Source organism: Cetorhinus maximus, chromosome 20 (assembly GCF_964194155.1).
Source record: "Cetorhinus maximus chromosome 20, sCetMax3.hap1.1, whole genome shotgun sequence".
Lineage (NCBI taxonomy): Eukaryota > Metazoa > Chordata > Chondrichthyes > Lamniformes > Cetorhinidae > Cetorhinus > Cetorhinus maximus.
This window is the reverse complement of record NC_135898.1, coordinates 3596586-3618186: the sequence shown is the minus strand read 5'-3', so window position 1 is coordinate 3618186 and position 21601 is coordinate 3596586. Positions and strand designations below refer to the sequence as shown.

The 21601-nt window shown below is 42.9% G+C and overlaps 1 protein-coding gene across 1 annotated transcript in view; it reads left to right on the top strand.

The window, feature by feature from the left end:
* Positions 1 to 612: 612 nt before the first annotated feature.
* The window catches only part of xpo7 (exportin 7), an 84554-nt gene continuing 63565 nt past the window's right edge, over positions 613 to 21601 (top strand). The window contains exon 1 of the mRNA XM_078565402.1: positions 613 to 685. Within this exon, the coding sequence (XP_078421528.1) occupies positions 668 to 685 (18 nt within the window). The 5' untranslated portion in view covers positions 613 to 667. The remainder of the gene's footprint in view (positions 686 to 21601) is intronic.

Here is a 21601-nt window from a genome sequence, read left to right as displayed (position 1 = left end):
CTCTTCTTCCTACATATTAAATGCACTTTTCCATGTTAAATCCTTGCTTCCTACACATTAAGTGCACTTCTGCACGCTAAATCGCAATTCTTTCTGCACATGTTAAATGCATGTTTCCGACACTCTGCATTGAATGCCTCTTTGGCTGCCGTGGAATTTGCGCTGCTCCAGGAGCCCGGGACTGGAGCACGTGATGACGGCGTCGGCGCCTCGGGGCCTCCATCCACGTGACAAGGGGTGCGGGATGTGCGCAGGCGCGCAGACGGCAGCCCTGAGCCGAGCCGGTGGGAGACGATACAAAAACAAAAATAGCTGGAAAAACTCAGCAGGTCTGACAGCATCTGCGGAGAGGAACACAGTTAAACGTTTCGAGTCCGTATGACTCTTCATCAGAACTATGGAAAAATAGCATGCCGTGAGTGGGAAGTGCGCAGGCGCGCAGGACGGGAGCCGGCGTCAGGCCGAGTGAGGCGCAGAGGAGGAGGAGGAGGCGGCGTGTTCGTCGGGGCGGGGTGGGGAGGGGAGGATGCCGGCGGGCGCGCAGGCGCGTGGAGGGGAGTGGACCCGGGAGGGTGGAGAGGAAGAGTAGTGTGTGTGGGGGGGGCGGGGGGAAAGAGAGCGGGCAGTGCGCAGGCGCGTTGCCGAGGCCGAGCATGAATGGAGGAAAATGGCGGATCATGTGCAGGTAACAGTGATGGAGCCGCCAGGCGTGTGTGCGGGGTGGCGGGAAGGATGGCGGAGGAGGAGGAGGAGGAGGGCGGTGGTGGGCGGGAGGATTCGGGTCCGGCGAGGGCACGTTTACAGGTTGCAGCGTGAGGAGGGAGTGGTGTATCGGCGGCTGAAGCGGGCGGTTTCTTATGTGGAGCGGGCCCAGGGGGGGTGGGGGAGGGGGTTGCCAGTGGTAACCGGGGAGTACTGGGCTGGAGATGGCTCCTGAAGCCTTTGGCAAGCTGATGTAAATAAACAAGAGGCTGATCCTGCTGCAGCAACACTGGGCCCAGAGCTGCTCTAAGCCCCCTTCATAACAGCCTCCATTCCTTAACTGCAGTGACCTGTCCAGAAAAATACTTGAAGCCAGAAAGAGCTCTTATATTGGAGTTTGCATCAATGCTATTTTAATAATAAAACCTTAGGGCTTTCTCAGTTGCTGCAGTGTCAGGCCTGTGGCTCTCTTTATTTTTTGTTTTGCATTCTCTCTTGCACAACCCCCCTCCTCCCACCCACCACCTGAATGAAAGCAGCCAGGTTCAGTCTTCAAGACTGAAAGCAAAATGGATTTTGACATGCAACAGGACAGTTCTTTTCAGGATCAGTGCAAACTAACTTGATCACATTGCTGCTGCATCAACAGTGCAGATTTGGATGGTTCTATTGCAAAGTGCAGAGACAATAGTAGTGGTTTTTACATTGTTATTACTTTCATTTGGTGACTCGTGCTTTCTCTTTTGAATACAGGCAGCTTATTTTTTATTTGATGGTCCTGAATTGGCTTTTATCTCTCTGGGAGAAAGAAGTCATAGCCATAAACAGATAATATATTTCATCCATATAACTTTTATGATTCTTTGTATGGAATGCAGAACTTCCTTCACTTCATCCCATGCACCCCACCCCCCACTCCACTCCAGGCATTTCCAGCTCTGCCTTCCCAATCATTTCTTTTTTTCTGCCTCATCTCCTTTACTCCCTGGTTACTATCCTCTTGCACTTGCACCTTTCTCTGTCTATTGACCTGCTTTTCTCACTCCCATGGGGTATGATGTAAATGTTTGTACAGAAGTGAACAAATAATCATTTCAAGCTGTTGTGTCTCATTTGCAGGGCACATGGTCTATTTCAAAATCACTTGTTCTCATATTTGCTCTTCTGCAAAAAGAATCAGCTTCTTCATCACTTGACAGATCATTCTGTTTTCCTGTGCCTTTGCATTTCTCCCCGCTCTTCTCTGATGAGCTGATCATCTGCCATATCTGGTGAAGTTTCATAAGATCTGACGCTAGCATTTTGTAACAAAAGGACTGAAACATTAACTTTTATCTGTTTCCAGCCTTGTTCTGTGGATGCGCTGGCTGTCTCCACCATTTACAGTCTTTATTTTGAGTTTGTAACCCTTGGTAAACAGATTTATTTATCTGTAATGAACACAGGAGATGCAAACAATCTTGATCTCCCCTTTTAGTTTTGAAAATATTTCCTAATCTCCAATGTAAACTTTACACTTTCTATTTGTTTTGTATGATTAGTTAACATGAGTTCAATTTTTCGTGCTTTGCAGTATTTTATTTACTTATACCTGCAACAATTGAGTGTAAGTTATGAAAATCCTAACCATTTATATCGAATCTGCCACACAGTTTGAATGGTTTGCTTGCATGGAAGTCAGTTGGAAAAAATTATGTATAACGAAATGTCGTTAGACTTATTCCATAAATCTATGTTTTATTCACTGTGATGGCCTGCAAGTTTTGCTTTGCATTGAGATGAAGTTGCACTGCAGTTGAGATGAGTTGCACTGTGTACATTTTGAGAAACATTTTTTTCTTGAGGCTGTGAGGTGTGTTTCTGACGAGGCTGACATTTATTGCCCATCATGCAAAGGTGGTGAGCTATTGGAATCCTTGTGATGATGGTGTGCTCGCACTGCTTTAGGTCGGAAGCTGCACAATATTTATCCAGCAACAATGAAAGAACAGGCAAGATATGTCCATATCATGATTCGGTGACAATGAGCTCTAGACATTGCTGCTCTTGTTCTTCTTATCACTGAGCTCAGTGTTCTTGCTACCAGATGTATTTTTGTCTTCCCCCACCCAAAATTCTGTCAACCATTTCCCCTCTAATTTGGGATTTTCCATTTATGAAGGCGTATAAATAAGCCACTCAAGAATTAATGGAATGTTAGAATGGAATTCTTTATGGAGAGTAATTAGTTTGTGGCAGAGAATACCACATTCTATGAAGAACCTTGTGGTGGCAAAGCTGCCCGTGATGCACATTGAGCTTAAGCATATTTAACATTGCAATGCTTCCTTTGTGAGGCAGTTTCTCTAACAGACTGCGAGATTACTTCACCTCCTCAACCTGGAATCAGCTTGCCAGTACTCAGTCGTTTAGTTGTGAAAGTGAGCAGCTCAACCTGCAACATTTATTTGAAGTAAAATAGGTGCGTGTTTTTGATTTGCCAAGAGTTGTGGGAGGAGCTGTCGGTTGAATCGCTACGTCCAAACGGTGTAAGACAGGAGTGGAGGTTTGCAGGATGCTGCATTATGTTATCAATTCAGTCGTGTAGAAATCCACTAGAACTCCCTGAAGCTATTGTGGTCGAGCCTCCAAGAGGACCTGTTCCCATGGAATACTGCACATGTCCAAGCCCTGGGCTGCTGCACTGGTGAGGAAGAAATTGCATTTAAATGACCTGGGTATGTCCCAGAGTGCTTTACAGCCATGCGCATACTGTCGAGTTGTGTTAATATAGGGAAATGAATTTGTGCACAATGTGATCCCACAACAGCAATGTGATAAATAACTAAATCACAATCTCAACACAAAGAGAAAATGTTGAATTTGAAATGGAACTTCAGAGAGAAGAGTGTCAGTAGTCGGAAGAACTTTTGAGTTCTACCATCCCTTCCGTGACATCTCAGAAGGCTTCCACAGTCAGTGAATTATTACTGAGGTGTTGCCATTGCAATGAAGAGAAAAGTGACAGCTCGCTTGCATTTGGCATGTTCCCAGAAACAGCGTTGAGGAAATGGCCAGAAAATCTGTTTTACTGTTGTTTGCTGAGAGATGAGTTTTCTGGGACAACTTGACTGTCATCCTCCTAACAGCACCATGGGATCTGGCATGTCCACCTGAAAGGCGAGATGAGGCCTCAGATTCTTATCGCATCCAAAGCGGCAGTCCTTACTGCTACTGAAACATTAGCGTTCTAACCCTAAGGTGGGAGCCAAGGCTGACACCCAAGACCAACATTCCTCGATGTTATCGGGATGAATTGTGAGGAATGTCTGAGCAAGTCTCAAAGAGACAAGTCTTAAAAGAGACTTTGCAGAAGTACACAATCCTTGATGAGATGGAACAGGTGAATCTCGATCAAGATTTTCAGGTACGTTAAGATTGCGTTAGTTGTCAAGTTCAACTCAGGGACTGATACTTGGAGATATTTCTTTACAAAAAGAACGATAATTAGCTAGGATGGCTGGTTGATACCTGGGCACCAGAGTGGTGGGCGAATCAGCTGGATGCAGTGATAGGAAGGCGGTAGTGTTGGAGTCATGGAAAGGATCAGATGGCAGGAAGGAATGCATGAAGTATTTCCCAGCTTCTCTCCTGAATGACCAGTCTCTCATTTTAAGCTTATATTCTTGACTTCCCTGACCAATGGAAAGGTTCTATCTACACAATTTGATTTCTTTCAGAATCCATCAAACATCTATCAAATCGTCCCTTAACCTTCTGTATTCCATGGAATACAAGCCTCGTTTAGGTAAGCTATCATAATTTAACCCTTGGAGAACTGGTAACATTCTGGTGAACCTGTGCTTCCCTCCTTCCAAGACCAATATACCCTTTCGAAACTGCATTGTCCCGAAGAATCCTTAAAAAGCACACAGGAATTGTCATTTATGTTTTTAACTCATTAAGTTGTCTCAAAGCACCTCACAGATTGAGGCTTGGGCCTGAGTCACCAGAAAATTAGAGGAAAATAGCCAAAGGCACCATCAAGGAAGTTGATTTAAAGAAAGCTTTAAAGAAAGTGAGAGCTTTAGGGAAGAAACTGCCTCGTCAGAGGGTTAGACAGCTGAAGTTTGCTGGTCCGGAGCAGAGCAATGCACGGTGGACACGGGAGCGGAGATGTGAACAGGATGGAAGGCTGGAGGAGGATTCTTAGAGAGTGAGGGGAAAAGCATATGAGCATACATACAACAAGGAGCAGGAGCAGGCCACTCAGCCCCTCGAGCCTGCCCCACCATTTAATAAGATCATGGCTGATCTGATAGTAACCTCAAATCTGCATCCTGCCTACCCCCGATAACCTATCACCCACTTACTTGCCAAGAATCTATCCACCCCTTCCTTAAAAATATTCAAAGATTCTGCTTCCACCGCCTTTTCAGGAAGAGAGTGCCAAAGATTCACAATCCTCTGAGAGAGAAAAAATGTCCTCATCGCTCTCTTAAATGGGCGACTCTTTATTTTTAAACAGTGACCCCTAGTTCTAGATTCTCCCACAAGAGGAAACACCCTCTCCACATCCACCCTGTCAAGACCCCTCAGGATCTTATATGTTTCAGTCAAGTCACCTCTTACTCTTCTAAACTCCAGTGGATACAAGCCTCGTCTATCCAACCTTTCCTCCATAAGACAACCCACCCATTCAAGGTATTAGTCTGGTAAACCTTCTCTGAACTGCTTTCAACGCATTTACATCCTTCCTTAAATAAGGTGACCAATACTGTACACAACACTCCAGATGTGGACTCACTAGTGCCTTGTACAACTGAAGCATAACCTCCCTACTTTTGTATTCAATTCCCCTCGCAATAAATGATAACATTGTTAGCCTTCCTAATTACCTGCTGTACCTGCATACTAGCCTTTTGTGATTCATGCAGTAGGATACACAGATCTCTCTGCACCTCTGAGCTCTCACCATTTAGATAATATACTTCTCTTTTATTCTTCCTGCCAAAATGGCACATTTTCCCACATTATACATTATATATTTCCCACATTATACATTAAAGCCACTGTGTTTGCAGGAGACAGTGGCGTATTGGTAATGTCACTGGACATAATCCAATTTGTTATAATCCAATAAATTCCTGTTTCCATGTTTATGACGATAATGTGGATGTATACTTGTCACCAGTGGAGGTGTCACAGCTTTGGTAGTGTAACTGCAGTATGGCAAGTTTGCAGAGATACCCTCCAAATGTGGACTTAGGAATCAATTGTGAAATTACAAAAAATAAAGAATGTTTGCCTTTAAAGTGAAAACTGAAAAAATGCATGTGTGTCCTCGTCCAATTATCCCCCATCCTCTTAATTTTGGATTAAGCTTGTTCTTGATGCTATATGAAGAGTTGTGAGCAATCAGCTAGGTCTTGGGAAAAAGCAGAGACAGAGGACTGTGTAAAATCAGCCTACAAGAAGGGCCTAAATTCAGTGCAGGACTGGATGGCCTCATGAGAGACAGGAGCCAGAATAGATCAGATTCCCAAGCCTGCTGTCCCATTCAGTTAGATAATGGCTGATCTACCTCAGCTGTACTCTATCCACCATTGCCTTTGATTCTTACATTGTTCAAAAATCACATTTTCTTTTCTTGAATGTACTAAATGGCCGAGCACCCACAGCTATCTGGAATAGACAATGCCAAAGATTCACAACCCTCTGAGTGAAGAAATTTCTGCCCTGCCGACCCTTTATTTTGAGACTATGACTTTGAGTTCTTGACTCATCAGCTAGGAGAAACATTCTCCCAGAATCTACTCTGGTGAGCCCTTTAGGAATTTTCCAGGTGCCAATGAGATCACCTCTCCTAAACCTGAGGGTATGTGGACCTAGTCTACTAAAGCTCTCCTCATAGGACATCCCTCTGGTCCCAGCTTCTTGCACCCTTGTTGGACCCCCTCTTATGGCAAGAATATCCTTTCTTCAGTAAGGAGACTGAAGCTGTTCACATTACTCCAGATATGGTCTCACTAAAGCCTTCTGGGGTTAAATGATTCTGGGTTTATTTGGCTGTTGTTATACAGAGTTTCTTCAAATTAAGTTGCATCTTTATAGGGCAGCTTCTTAAAGATGACAAAAATGGAAAATTAGAAAATGCTCAGCTGGTCGAGCAGCATCATTGGGGAGAGAAAGAGTTAATGTTTCATGTCTGTGATCTTTCATCAGAACTGGGAAAGTTAGAAATGGAAGAGGTGAGACAAGTGAAGGGGTGGGTGCAGGCGGGAAGATCGAGAACAGTATCCCACCCTTTCAGCTCCTCAAAATATAAGACATTTCTAACTTTCCCAGTTCTGATGAAAGGTCATTGACCTGAAGCATTCGCTCTGTTCTTCTTTCTCCACAAATGCTGCCTGACCTGTTGAGTATTTCCAGCATTTTCTGCTTTATTTTCAGATTTCCAGCATCTGCATTATTTTGCTTTTGTTCTTGAAGGTGCAGCTTCTTGCCTTTTGAGAATATGATTTGAACTGTTATACTTAGATGTTTAAGCAGCTGTCAGGCTTCAGTCAACTGTATGTTTAAAAAAAACGAGAGAATGCTATCATTTTCTGACAAGGAGCCGAGAATTTCCAGGGATCTTATCACCTGCAGATCCTTGTGAGAAATTATAAAATGTTTTGTGTCAGGCTGTGTGTACTTGCAATAATTAGACTTGGTGAATTAGGCTTGTCTTCACCCCTCCCTTATCTCCTCCAGTCCTGCAACTCTCCAAGCTATCTGTTTTTCCAGCCTTGTTTTAAATTGCTCCACCATTGGTGGCTGTACTTTCAACTCCCTAAACCTCTCTAGCTATCTACTCTCTCTTTTCAAATGTTCCTCAAACTTGCCTCTTTGATCAAGCATTTTGACCTGCCCTAATATCTTCTCATGAGGCCCAATGACAAATTCTGTCTGATCAATGCTTCTGTCAAGCTCCTTGACCTGTATTACGAGCATTGGTCGCAGTAAAAATGCAAGCAGTTGTTGTTAAAGGGACATGTTATAATTCTCCTGCAGTCGTAAATCAGCACCTCTCCGACTTATTGTGAGGAATGCCAGTAGCTTAAAAGAGAGAAACCGAAATCCAACCATTTCGAAGCCCTCCACCAAATGTTCCAATCATTTGTATTCAAAAGTAAATTGTGTCGACCCAGTGTGTTGGATTAGTGATGGGCTGGCAGCAGGTTTGATTATCCGTGCTGTGCTGAGTCTGTGGTGTCAGCTGTATCGCTGTTTGCTTTTATATCTGAGGAATGCTGTCGATGGCTCTCGTGATGCTGTTCACATCATGATATGGATATCAGAATCGAAGGTGATTCCTTTTTCATAACTGCTTTAAAAATAAAAACAATTCTCATCCTCCTCTTGAAAAATCCCTCCATAGCCATACTCCCTCCTTAACTCTAACCTCGTCAAGCCCAAAAAACTCTCCTACCGAACTCTCTGTTCCTCTGAATTGGTGTAGCCCTGCTTCTTTCGATTCACCATTGAAGATTTTATTTTGCCTTCAGCCTTCCATGCCTCACCCTGAAACTTGGCTCTCGCCCTTTAAGAGCCTCCTTAAAGACTGAGCTTTTTTGCTCACCTCTATTCCATTTCCCACCCCGTTACTTTCAGAGTCCCTTTGCTCCTTCCTCTATCTCTTGGTGAGGGGGACGAGTGGGGTAGTGACTGATGTCAAAAAGTATTGATTTAGTGCTATTTAAAGGTACCAATTAAACCTATATTAGCTAGCTTCTCACACTGTCCATTCCACATATCCACATCTGATGGAGAGAGTTTCTTTCTTGGTTTCAATCCATATTTGGAGCAAACAGGATGTCATCTCCCACTTAAACACATCCATACCTCCCTAAGTGTTGTGGACTGTGAAAGGAGAACATAAAAATACTTGGTCCCACAAATGACAATGAAATGAATAATTGATTGTTTAATTTGTCCTTTGTGGTGCATATTGTAGGATGATTATCGGCTGAAGCCTCTGGAAACCCCCTTAACTCCTCTTCAAGTCATGCTACAGGACCTTTTATGTTCACCTGAGCAGGCAGATGCAACCTCAATTTAACATCTCCTGCAAAAGAGGTCAACTCCAACAACCCAGTACTGCACTGAAATGTCAGTTTAGATTATGTCTTTAAAGTGGGACTGAACCCACAAAGATGAGATTGCAACCAACTGAACCAAGTGAGCAGTTTGCTCATCTGCCATCTGAGGGATCACTGGGAAGGAATCAGGATTCTTTTTACTCTAATTATTTCCAGAAGCAAGCTCCTTCGTGGTCGTAAAGAAAGACTTGCATTTATAGAGCTCTTTTCATGAGGGCTGGATACCTCGAAGTGCTTTGCAACCGATGAAGTACGATTGAAGCGTTGTCACTCTTGTAATATGGGAAGTGCAGCAGCTAATTTGCACACAGCGACAGACAACAATGTAAAAATGACCCAGGCAATCATTTTTTGTGTGTGTGTGTGTGTGTGTGTGTGTGTGTGTGTGTGTGTGTGTGTGATGCTGATTGAGGGATAAATATTGGCCAGCACACCAGAGAAAACTCACCTACTTTTCAAAATAGCACCAAGCGATCTTTTACACCCACCGAGGAGGTAGATGGAACCTCAGTTTAATGAAACATCCAAAAGATGGCTCTTCTGACAGTGCGGCATTCCTTAAGCACCGTACTAGAGTGTCAGCCTTGTTTTTTTTTGTACTCAAGCCCTGGAGTGGACTTAAGTGAACCCAGAACCTTGTGATTCAAAGGCGAGTGCACTAGCCACTGAGCCAAGGCTACTATTATTCCACGACATCAGTTTTTAGCAGTATTGCGATTGTCATTTATATAACTCTGCTTGTTTGTGACACATAGTGGAGGGTGATGCATTGATCTTGTACCCAATGAACGGAATATTGCCAGAATCCTCAGAAGAGATGTGTATTTGTCATGGTGGTTCAAGTGGGCTTTCCACATTGCCGATTCATTATTGGATGCAAAACAGAGATATCCCCCCCCAGCTGATACCACCAAACAACGAGTCATTCATCTCATTGCTGCTGGTGAGATGGCTGCCTACCTTTGTCTACATCAGTCCTCACTGTGCTTAACACTCCCTACATAGTGCGTTGCTGTTTTAGCAATCTTTCTGAGACCTGCATTATGACATTTCAAAGCACTTTGGGACTTGTTGAGGTTGTGAACAGTGCCATTTAAATGCAAGTCTTTGAAATCTGATGAGCTACACCTGATCATCGTTGGCTTTGATTTGAAACCCACAGGCAATGAAGGTAAGATAATGCAGTGTTACACTGAAGGGATTTTTCAGTATGAAGTTCGGGAGAACGGTTTAGAGGTTCGGGGTGATGAAAGTGTTGTCGTCATTTATGCCAGTGGTTCGCAAATAGCTTGTTTGAAGAGTCGTTTCCAAATGGAGTAGACATCACGAACCTCCTTTCTAAAATTATTATATATAATCCTAAATATCTAGATTTTATAGACATAAACATAAAATGCTGGAATACTCACTAGGTCAGGCAGCATCTGTGGAGAGAGAATCAGAATTAACATTTCAAGTCAATGATCTTTCATCAGAACTGAGAAACATGAGCTAGAGACCAGGTGTGAAACATGTACGGGCAGGGAAGTGGTGTTAGGGTAAGAACAAAAAGGGAGGTCTGTGATAGGGTGAAATGTATGATGGGGTGAAATGACAAATGGGATGTTGGTGTGAGGCAAGAGGAGATGGGACTGGGACAAGTAAAAAAACAAAAGATGAGTATAGAGGAGGTGTGAGTGGTAGCAGTGGAATCATCAACCAGAAATGTTAACTCTGGTTTTACTCTCCAAAAATGCTGCCTGATCTGCTCAGTATTTCCAGCAAGGCGTGTTTTTATTTCAGGATTTTCTGCATCCACTGTATTTTCCTTGGTACCTGGATTTTGCTGTGTATGTTGACTCACTAGGATGTTGTTGGTGTTGCTGCAGATCAAGAAAGTCTCCAGTTATAGCTGGAAAGTTGGGCACTTGCTGTTTATCCTTGGCACTAAGATTAATGGGGGGTGTATCAGTATTTACAGGGAATTCCCTGAAGTGTGTTAGTATTCACAGGGGACCTGTAGAAATGCCAGCATGTGATGCAGCTCAGTAGGAATATGGAACCAATTGCAGGCGCTGAAACATGCAGAAAACTTCCAAAGCTGTTGTGTCCACATCAAGGTGCTACACCACTGAGACGGCGCAGTGCTTTACATCATCATCTTGTTGTTGTTGCCTGAATTTGATCTCCTACTAAAGAGTGAAGTGAGTGCTTATTGGCCTCACTGCTTTCAATGCTGTAAATGGATGAAATGTAAAGGTGTACCTCACTGATCAGAATGAGCATGGACCTCCATCTAATGAATACTGTAGCTGAGCTTATTCAGGCTTTTCTGCCAATAGTGGTTTAGATCACACAAGATTGTCGTGAGAACAGTCAGTTTATTTTGATGAGCAACATCAGCTGTTTGCACTACTCGCCAAACATAAAATGCGTCATCTTGGTTCATTGGATGAGACACTCTCTTCCGAGTTAGATATTTACGGGGCTCAGGGCCCACTCTAGGACATGCTTATGATATCGGCTAGTTCAATGTAGAACCGAGGGAGTGTTGCGCTGTCAGTGAAAGCATCTTTTGGGTCAGACATTAAACCAAGGCCTGCTGGGCTATTTGCACAATGTTTGTGCAGTACCCTGTGAAGAAGATCAGGGTCCTCTTATATTGTTCCATCAACCAACACCATCACCTACAGATTCTCTGGTTATTTGCTGTTGGATGGAGCTTGCCAAGTTTACCAGCAGTAATGACTGCGTTTGAAAAGCAGTTTATTGATCTCACGTGCTTTGGGACAGCCCAAGGCACGATTGAAGTTTTACAGAAATGCCTGGCCTCCCATTCTGTTGATTTAGACAAAACTGTATCCGGGTGTTTATTTGTGCAATAACAACATAGTTAGAAATTACTCCACGTTGAACCTGTACGATCCCACAATCTGCTACTGTGTCCTGTAACATGACAACAGGTTTCATCAGGCTGCAGGTACATCTTGCTCACCAACCAAGTTGCCTTTTGTCTATACAACAAGATCAGGACTTGTGCATTTATAGAGTGTTTCTTCTGCATTCATTCTCTGGCTTCAGCTGAAACTGGGCCACTCTGTTTTTAACAGGAAGATGAAGGATGATGATGTTGAGAATTCTCAGCAACATTTTCAAAAGGGAGTGTTCAGATATCCCTTGATTAGTTTCATTTACTGAAGGGAATGTGTAACAATTGACAGAAGTTTAGTGCTTTTTTAGACTTGAAGATGGTTCATGTATTTTATAGTTTATGACCAAGGGCAACAGAAATGATGGCCTTAAACAATCAACTGAGGAGAGTGGGGGTGAGTACAGAAAGCAAAAGGTTTCACGAACTGCCAAACGCACCTCAGAACTTGATCTAAAGCCGACTCCCTCCTGGAGTATTCATGGAGTGATGCCATGTATTAACTTATTTTTATTCTTTCATGGGATGTGAGTGTTGCTGAGAAGGCCAGCATTTGTTCATGGCTCTTGAGAACGTGATGTTGAGTGCCTTTTTGAGCCACTGCACACCTTGATGCTGCTTTCATTATACTGTCACATTATTTACTGCAATGCAGTATATTTCCCAGTAATCTCCCACTGCATCTCTTTCGTCAGTGTAATGCTAGCCACGTGATGCTATTTACCTTGAGGTATTAGCAACCTTTAACCTGTATTACACCATCCCTACTCCAGCTTCTTGGACCCATTGAAAAACAAAGGAGCTGTAACTATTAAAACTGTTGTGTGCAATTCAATGGTTCCAAGTCCAGGAATACCTCCGCTTTTAAATGTTCATCCCTATGTTCAACTTCCACCATTGCCTCGTCCTTCTCAATTTCTTTATTTCCACACACTTCCAATTCCCTTGTCTATACCTGCTTTTATTTACTCCACCATTGTGGCCACACATTAGTTGCCTAGGTCCTAAGCTCTGGAAGGTCCTCCCTTAATCTTTCCATCTCTCTCTCTCCTCAAATCCTAAATCTTTGACCAAGGTTTCTGGTCACCCAGCCTAATTTCTCCTTGGTTGCTCAGATCCCAATTTTGTTTACCGCTCCTGTAAAGTGCTTTGGATGTTTTACTCTGCAAGAGGTGCTATTTAACTGCAAGATGTTAAGGCATTTGTTCACATATATAAACTACTTTATGGAATTCTTTAAACACAATCATCTTGGTTTTACTAAAAGGTGAAACAATGTCAAATCCTTGTATAATGCCAAGTTCATGGAATGATTCGGCACTGGGTATTCAGGCTATTGTGTCAGTGCCATTTTTTTTGTAAAGCGAAGCAATTAACATTATGTATTAATAATACTGCAACTCCCCTGATCGTTTCCCCATTGGCCCTGTCAATTTTTTCCCCATCAAGTATTCCTCAAATTCTCTTTTGAAGTTGAACTTAATCTAGCTTTGTCTCTGGAGGGAGTCTGTATAACTAACACCAGGGTGATTACGGGTCTGTCACTGGGTGAAAAGCACGGATAGGTGGTTGGGAGACCAGTAGCCTCTTTGCTATCAATACATTGAGTAAGCTACATGATTCAAGCACTGCCGCTTATATACAGACAGGTTCCTATTGTTGACTTTATGCCTAGCCAGATCCGTTGAGAAATTTCAGGGGTGTTCCTGTTATCAGTAGGGTACTGGGTGAATGCTAATCCAGCAGAGAGAGACAAGCAGCAAGAACAGCACACTGAGCAAAGAAGAGATGGTGAACTGATCGCAGTCTCTGTGTTTACTTTATGTAACCCCCAGTGGGACATTAGGAGAAGTAATTTTCCCCCAGGCAATCCTGAACCACTTTACAGCTAATCAAGCACTTTTTGAAGGGCAGTCACTATGTAGGAAGCGCAACAGCTAACTTATGCACAGCAAGCCCCCACAAGCGGCAGTGATTGTCCATTTATTGAGAAATAAGCACTGGCCAGGGCTTGAGGCTGGGGAGGTGGTGCTGGACAGGAGAGATGCGTGGTGGAGGAATGCCCTGCTCTTTTTGAATAACGCTATGGCATCTTTCACAACCACCTGAGAGGCCATACAGGGCTTTGGTTTCATGTCTCATCTGAAAAACAACACCTTCAACAGATTATGTGCTTAAATCTCGAGTGGGGCTTGACCCTCAACCTTCTGGCTTAGAGGCAGAAAAATTACTAACTGAGCCACAGCTGACACATTAGACGTTCCACGCTAACACACTGGCTTGAGAATCACATAGGTTTCCCTTTCACGCTGTGAGAAGAGGCATTATGAGCTCCACCTGAGATGGAAGCACATGTTTTAATGTACACGCTATGGCGATTTCCAGGACTGGTGAAGTTCTTTTTCTTATTTGTCCTTGGGAAGTGCGTGATGCTGGCACACTCGTGTTTATTGGCAGCCCCTAGTTACTCTGACAACTGAATGGCTTGCCCTGCCACCTTGTATGTTGTTAAGAGCGATCAGATAGCGTGGGACAGGTTATGTGGAAAGATGAAGATGGCAGCTTTCCTCATCTGTCATGCATTCGTAAACTAGTTGGGTTTTGGCAGCTATCTGGCAGCTTTAATGGTTATTGGTTCTGGTGCCTACCAAAAGAATTTCTAGTACTCTTTGTCATGTTGATATTTTAACTTGAAGCTTCTGGGTTACGAGTCCATCCTCATAACCATTTGGTCACCTTGTTAGGTGCACAGAATTCACTTTCTGCTACATTTGTAAAACAGCCGTGAGACAGCAAAGAACGAGAGCTTAGGGGTGGGGGGGGTTGGTGACAAAACAAGTTGACTTTGATCAATGACTCTGGCCCCAATGTCGTTATCAGCACATTGTACCTCATACCCTGACCATAAAGAAACAGTTGCTGGGAAAGATATTTTGCGTGCAACCCATTGACACAATGTTTTAATGAGACTGTACAGTAGTCAGCTGATTCCTAATTACTTTTGTTGTATTGTAAATTCTGGGCTGAAAGCGCTAATCCGGGACTGTGTTTAAAGGGTGACAGCTTGTTGCACTGCAAGGTCTATGTAAATACGTTACAAACATGTTAGATCTGTAATAAACTGGCTATTTGAGCTGAGGCTTAACGTTAACTTTTTGAATTTAATTTGCCAGCCGTTATGTAATTGTTCTTGTCACAATACAGATCAAGTTGATGTTAATAACTGATCCTGGGTATTGTTGGAAGTTGGCAGTGAGTAACATGGAAATTAATTGGGAGCCCCATTGCATCTTGCCCTGTAAAATATCAGAGATTTTCATTGCCCAGAAATGACAGCACTCAAACTATTGCTGGTCTTGTGAGCTCTGCCTCTTTGGTGTCGTTCTCTCACAAAGGGTCAAAGCTCATGGATGATGGACAGTTAAGATGTGCCTGTTTATTTTGAGTTTTTCTTCATAATTATAACAGACAAATTTTGGACAAATTATTACAACTCACTGGGAATAGTGCATTGTAATATCAAGCCCCACTGTTCCCTGAGCCGCGACAAATGTGAAAAGCTTGACCAAACCACCAGATTTCCCCAATTCGACCTAACTGTTTAATTTAGGTTAACAGAATACAAGCACTCGGTTTGTAAACTTAATAAGTAAATAACTTTATTGAACAAAACTGTTGTTAATCAGTGGCAAAAGTCAGAAATATGAATTGCTAATTTCTAACTCTATAACCCAAACCTTAGTCCTTCTTAAATCCTTATACACACACATACAAAACACATAAGACACACAAAAAGACATGGATTTTAAGGGTGGGATAAAACAGTTCAATAGCACCAATTCCCAGAGTACAGGATTCGATGGGTTGATTTTGATCGATGTCTTCCAAATTATTTTCAGTTCTTGTTGATGACACGAAGTGGCCTTCCAGCACTTTCAGTATTTAGTTCACGGTTGAGCACTTGCCTTTCAATGTCTCTAACAGTGATTTTCCCCTTTGCCTCTTGACAGGGGTTTTCAGAGAGAGAGCAGGTTATAGAGATATGAGAAGAAAAAGCCAGTTAGCTACTATTGTGGAATTTACTGGAATCTTCCACACACAGGAAAAGAGGTTTTAAGCCTTGTTCCTTTCATGCCAAGAGCTATTCAGCTGCACTGCCCTCACATAAAACCTGGTTAGGAGCCAATTAAAACATTGTTGCCAGGCAGCTCCCTTGGTCCAGGGCTCCTTTCCAGCACCACACTGTCTTTGATGGCACACATTGTATATATATATCTCATACTGTCCCAGTGGGCATGTCTTTCAAACTGCAGCCATTGTAATTCTAATCCACAGTCCTATAGAAAATAAAAAGATATGTTCTTTACAATAATCCAACAGAAATAAAACGATATGACCCTTACAAAATAATGAGTTGTTTTCAGACTCCTTTGTGATAAACAGTATGATGTTGTTTTGGTGACATTAATAAATGTGTTTAAAGCATGCTCACATTGACTTGAGTTTGCTGTGCTGAGGTTTCCCTTTTGCTGTGCAGCGAGGTCCCCATTGGGTCAGTTGGACCTCTCGGGGCCCATGAAAATCCATTTGCAGAACCTCGTCAGAGGTGTAGACATTACCTCCCTCCATTATTAACATGGCATCAGCAACAGAATTGACCCAGCGGACTGCTGCTGATTTGAAACCCCTAGCAATTATGGGTAACTGCAGTGCAAACATCTCCAAACTACAGTGTTACAGCAGTTCTCTAAACTGGTATGTCACCTGCTATTTACTCAGCTGATTGCATTTTACATAAGCTTGTTATGGACAAAGAAATAGACAAGTTGCAAAAAAAATGTTTTGGATTGGGGGAGAGTGGATTATAGTAAAATAAAGCAGGATCTGGCCATGGTAACCTGGGAACAGCTACTTGTGGGGAAATCTACAGAGGAGCATTGGGGGGGCGTTCAAAAAGCAAATGGAGAGGGTACAGGCTCAACATGTTCCCTCTAGGGTGATAGTAAGGAGTAACAAGCCCAGAGAACCATGGATGACCAGAGATATTCAGGATACGATGAGAAGGAAAAGAGGCTTTTAGCAGGTACAAGGGGAGCAAATCAGCAGAGGCATTAGTGGAGTACAGACAGTGCAGGGTGGAGCTTAAGAAAGCAATTAGGAGAGCAAAGAGGGGATATGAGAAAGCTCTGGCTGGTAAAAGTAGGGAAAATCCCAAGATATTCTCTAAGCATATCAATGGGAAGAGGATAATCAGGGAAGAGTAGGGCCCATTAGGGACCAAGGGGGAAATCTATGGGTGGAGCCAGAGGACATCGCTAGAGTGTTGAATGAATACCTCACATCCGTCTTCACCCAGGAGAATGGGGATGAAGGCATGGAACTCGGGGAGAGGGACTGCGAGGTTCTTGAGCAAATTGATATAGGGAGTGGCAATGTATTGGAAGTGTTGGCAGGCTTAAAAGTGGACAAATCTCCAGGTCTGGATGATTTGTGTCCCAGACTGCTGAGGTAGGCAAGGGAAGAGATTACAGGGGCTCTGACCCAAGTTTTTAATTCCACTCTGGCCACTGGGGAGGTGCCAGAGGACTGGAAAACAGCTAATGTGTTTCCGCTATTTAAGAAGGGTTGTAGAGATAAGCCAGGGAACTACAGACCAGTGAGTTTCACGTCAGTGGTAGGGAAACTATTGGAGAAAATTCTAAAGGAGAGAATCTATCTCCATTTGGAGAGGCAAGGTTTGATCAGGGATAGTCAGCATGGCTTTGTCAGAGGGAGGTCATGCCTAACAAATTTGATTGAATTTTTTGAGGAAGTGGTGTGTAGATGAGGGTAGTGCAGTTGATGTAGTTTATGTGGATTTCAACAAGGTCCCACTTGGGAGACTTATAATGAAGGCAAATGCACATGGGATACAGGGTAATTTGATAAGGTGGATTCAAAATTGGCTTAGTTGTAGGAGACAGAGGGTGATGACAGAAGCCTGCTTTAGTGACTGGAAGCTAGTGTCCAGTGGCATACCACAGGGATCTGTGCTCGGTCCTCTATTATTCGTCATTTATATAAACGACATAGATGACTATGTGGGCGGTAGGATTAGTAAGTTTGTGGATGACACAAAGATTGGCCGGGTGGTTAACAGTGAGGTTGAGTGTCTTGGACTACAGGAAGATATAGACGGGATGGTCAAATGGGCAGATAAGTGGCAGATGGAATTTGACCCTGAAAAGTGTGAAGTGATACACTTTGGAAGGAGTAATTTGACAAGGAAGTATTCAATGAACGGCATGACACTAGGAAGCTCTGAGGAACAAAGGGACCTTGGCGTATGTGTCCATAGATCTCTGAAGGCGGAGGGGCATGTTAGTGGGGTGGTGAAAAAGGCATTTGGGACACTTGCCTTTATCAATCGAGGCATAGATTTCAAAAGTAGGGAGGTCATGTTTGAGTTGTATAGAACCTTGGTGAGGCCACAGCTGAAGTACCGTGTGCAGTTCTGGTCGCCACATTATAGGAAGGATGTGATTACACTGGAGGGGGTGCAGAGGAGATTCACCAGGATGTTGCCTGGGATGAAACATTTAAGTTATGAAGAGAGGTTTGATAGACTTGCGTTGTTTTTGTTGAAGCACAGAAAACTGAGGGGTGACCTGATTGAGGTGTACAAGATTATGAGGGGCATGGACAGGGTGGATAGGGAGTAGCTGTTCCCCTTAGTTGAAGGGTCAGTCATGAGGGGGCATAAGTTCACTTGGCATGTCATAACATTCAAGGCTATGGGCCAAGTGCTGGTAAATGGGATTAGGTAGGTCAGGTGTTTCTCATGTGTCGGTGCAGACTCGATGGGCCGAAGGGCCTCTTATGCACTCTGATTCTGTAAATCTGAGTTTGGCAGTCTTGCAACCACTTATTTGCATCTTTGAGGAAGTAACCATTGCGGTGGCTGATCGTACCCACGTTGAGATTGTACACCTTGACTTCCAACAACACTGAGGAAAGCAACTGTTGTTTAGGTAGATATTAGATTGGTATGGTTGAAGCTGCTGAGTCAGAGAGTTGGTGTTGACGGGAGTAATCTGAATGACAGCTGGTGAGGATGAAGATTCCAGAAGTTTCCATAGTGGCACCATTGCTTTTTGTCATCGTCATTCATGATTTGGTTGAGGACATAAATGGTAAAATTCTCAAGTTTGTAGATGGTATGAAAATGTGAGGAGTGAGTACACTTGATCAAATTGATTGTGAGGAGTGAGTACACTTGATCAAATTGATTGTGAGGAGTGAGTACACTTGATCAAATTGATTGTGAGGAGTGAGTACACTTGATCAAATTGATTGTGAGGAGCGAGTACACTTGATCAAATTGATTGTGAGGAGCGAGTACACTTAATCAAATTGATTGTGAGGAGCGAGTACACTTGATCAAATTGATTGTGAGGAGCGAGTACACTTGATCAAATTGATTGTGAGGAGCGAGTACACTTGATCAAATTGATTGTGAGGAGCGAGTACACTTGATCAAATTGATTGTGAGGAGCGAGTACACTTGATCAAATTGATTGTGAGGAGTGAGTACACTTGATCAAATTGATTGTGAGGAGTGAGTACACTTGATCAAATTGATTGTGAGGAGTGAGTACACTTGATCAAATTGATTGTGAGGAGTGAGTACACTTGATCAAATTGATTGTGAGGAGTGAGTACACTTGATCAAATTGATTGTGAGGAGTGAGTACACTTGATCAAATTGATTGTGAGGAGTGAGTACACTTGGTCAAATTGATTGTGAGGAGCGAGTACACTTGATCAAATTGATTGTGAGGAGCGAGTACACTTGATCAAATTGATTGTGAGGAGCGAGTACATTTGATCAAATTGATTGTGAGTGAGTACACTTGATCAAATTGATTGAGTGAGTACACTTGATCAAATTGATTGTGAGTGAGTACACTTGATCAAATTGATTGTGAGTGAGTACACTTGATCAAATTGATTGTGAGGAGCGAGTACACTTGATCAAATTGATTGTGAGGAGCGAGTACGCTTGATCAAATTGATTGTGAGGAGCGAGTACGTTTGATCAAATTGATTGTGAGGAGCGAGTACGCTTGATCACATTGATTGTGAGGAGCGAGTACATTTGATCAAATTGATTGTGAGGAGCGAGTACACTTGATCAAATTGATTGTGAGGAGCGAGTACACTTGATCAAATTGATTGTGAGGAGTGAGTACACGTGATCAAATTGATTGTGAGGAGTGAGTACACGTGATCAAATTGATTGTGAGGAGTGAGTACACGTGATCAAATTGATTGTGAGGAGTGAGTACACTGGATCAAATTGATTGGCTGCTGACTGATCTAAAACATTCAGAGAATGGATCCATGTGTGGCAGCTCTCATTTAATGCTGACAAATAGACTATTTGGGTTTGGAAAACTCAGAACTGTGAAGGGCAATGGATGAAGCAAGGAAGCTGAGGGGAGAAGATGGTCACTCATAGAATGTGCTGAATTAATGGTGCGTAAGATGGCTATCAGGAAATCAAATTGGGTTTTTGATGTAATTTTTTCGTGCATCGAAAATAAAATGAAGACTTATTATTAGAGTGAACAAAGGTTTGTAATACTTATCCAGTTGGGTCCTCATGTGGTAAAGGACATTGAGGTGGGGAAGATGCAGGAGAAATTGACTAGAATAATTCCTAGCTTCAAGGCTCTTAGTTATGATGATGGGCTGCAAGCGTTAAAGACTTTCTCTTGAAGAAATGTAGGCTCTGAGCAAATCTGATTGCAGTTCCCAAATGATGAGATGATTGGGCTAATGTCCAGTTGGTTAGATTGTTTGAGAATGATAGGGATAGTGGGACCAATGGGCGTAAAATGAAATTCTTAGGCAAAGCGTTAGATTTAATATCAGAAATGACTTCTTTTCACACAGAATGTCCAATGGAATGGACCAAAATAAACAGTACATTATTTGAAAGGGGAACAGGGAGGTTTTGTGTGAAGGAGATATTTCTGGTTATGGAAGGTAAATTGACAAATAGCTCTGAGTTGATGCTGTTTCATGGACTCTTGCTTAATTACAGATTGGAGGGTAGCTAATGTAACCCAACTATTTAAAAAGGGAGGTAGAGAGAAAATAGACCAGTCAGCCTGACGTCGGTAGGGGGGGAAATTCTGGAGTCCATTATAAAAGATTTAATAGCTGAGCACTTGGAAAACAGTGGCAGAATCGGACAGAGTCAGCATGGATTTACGACAGGGAAATCAGGTTTGCCAAATCTACTTGAATTTTTCAAGGATGTAACTGATAGAGTTGATGAGGGGGAGCCAGCCAGTGTATGTGGTTTATTTGGCCTACTCCTCCCATTTTCGATGTTCCTATTACTTCATGTTGATCAGAGAGGAATTTGAGTGTTTTTCCTGCATTGATATCAGTATATTTTCTGTTTCTGCCTCTTCCAGGAGGTTGCATGTTTAGGACATGCAACAGTGTGTACATGGTTGCACCAAGTCTGTCTGGATGGGGTAGGCTTGGTGGTGCTATGGGGATTTGTATGTTCAGTCCCTGTTGTGAATGCACATTGCTGGGACATTTAGGACTGAGGTGAGGAGAAATTGCTTCATTCAAATGGTAGTGAATCTTTGGAATTCTTGATTCCAGAGGGTTGCGGATGTTCCATCATTGAAGACATTTAAAACTGGGATAGACAGATCTTTGATCTCTTAGGGAAACAAGGGATATGGTCTACTCCTCCTATTTTTGGTGCTCTTTTTCGTGTGTTCTTGTCATGGGGTGGCTCATGTTGGTGTCTGTAAACATGCCATAGTGTGACAGGTTAAAGGTTCTCTTACTGCGATGTTAC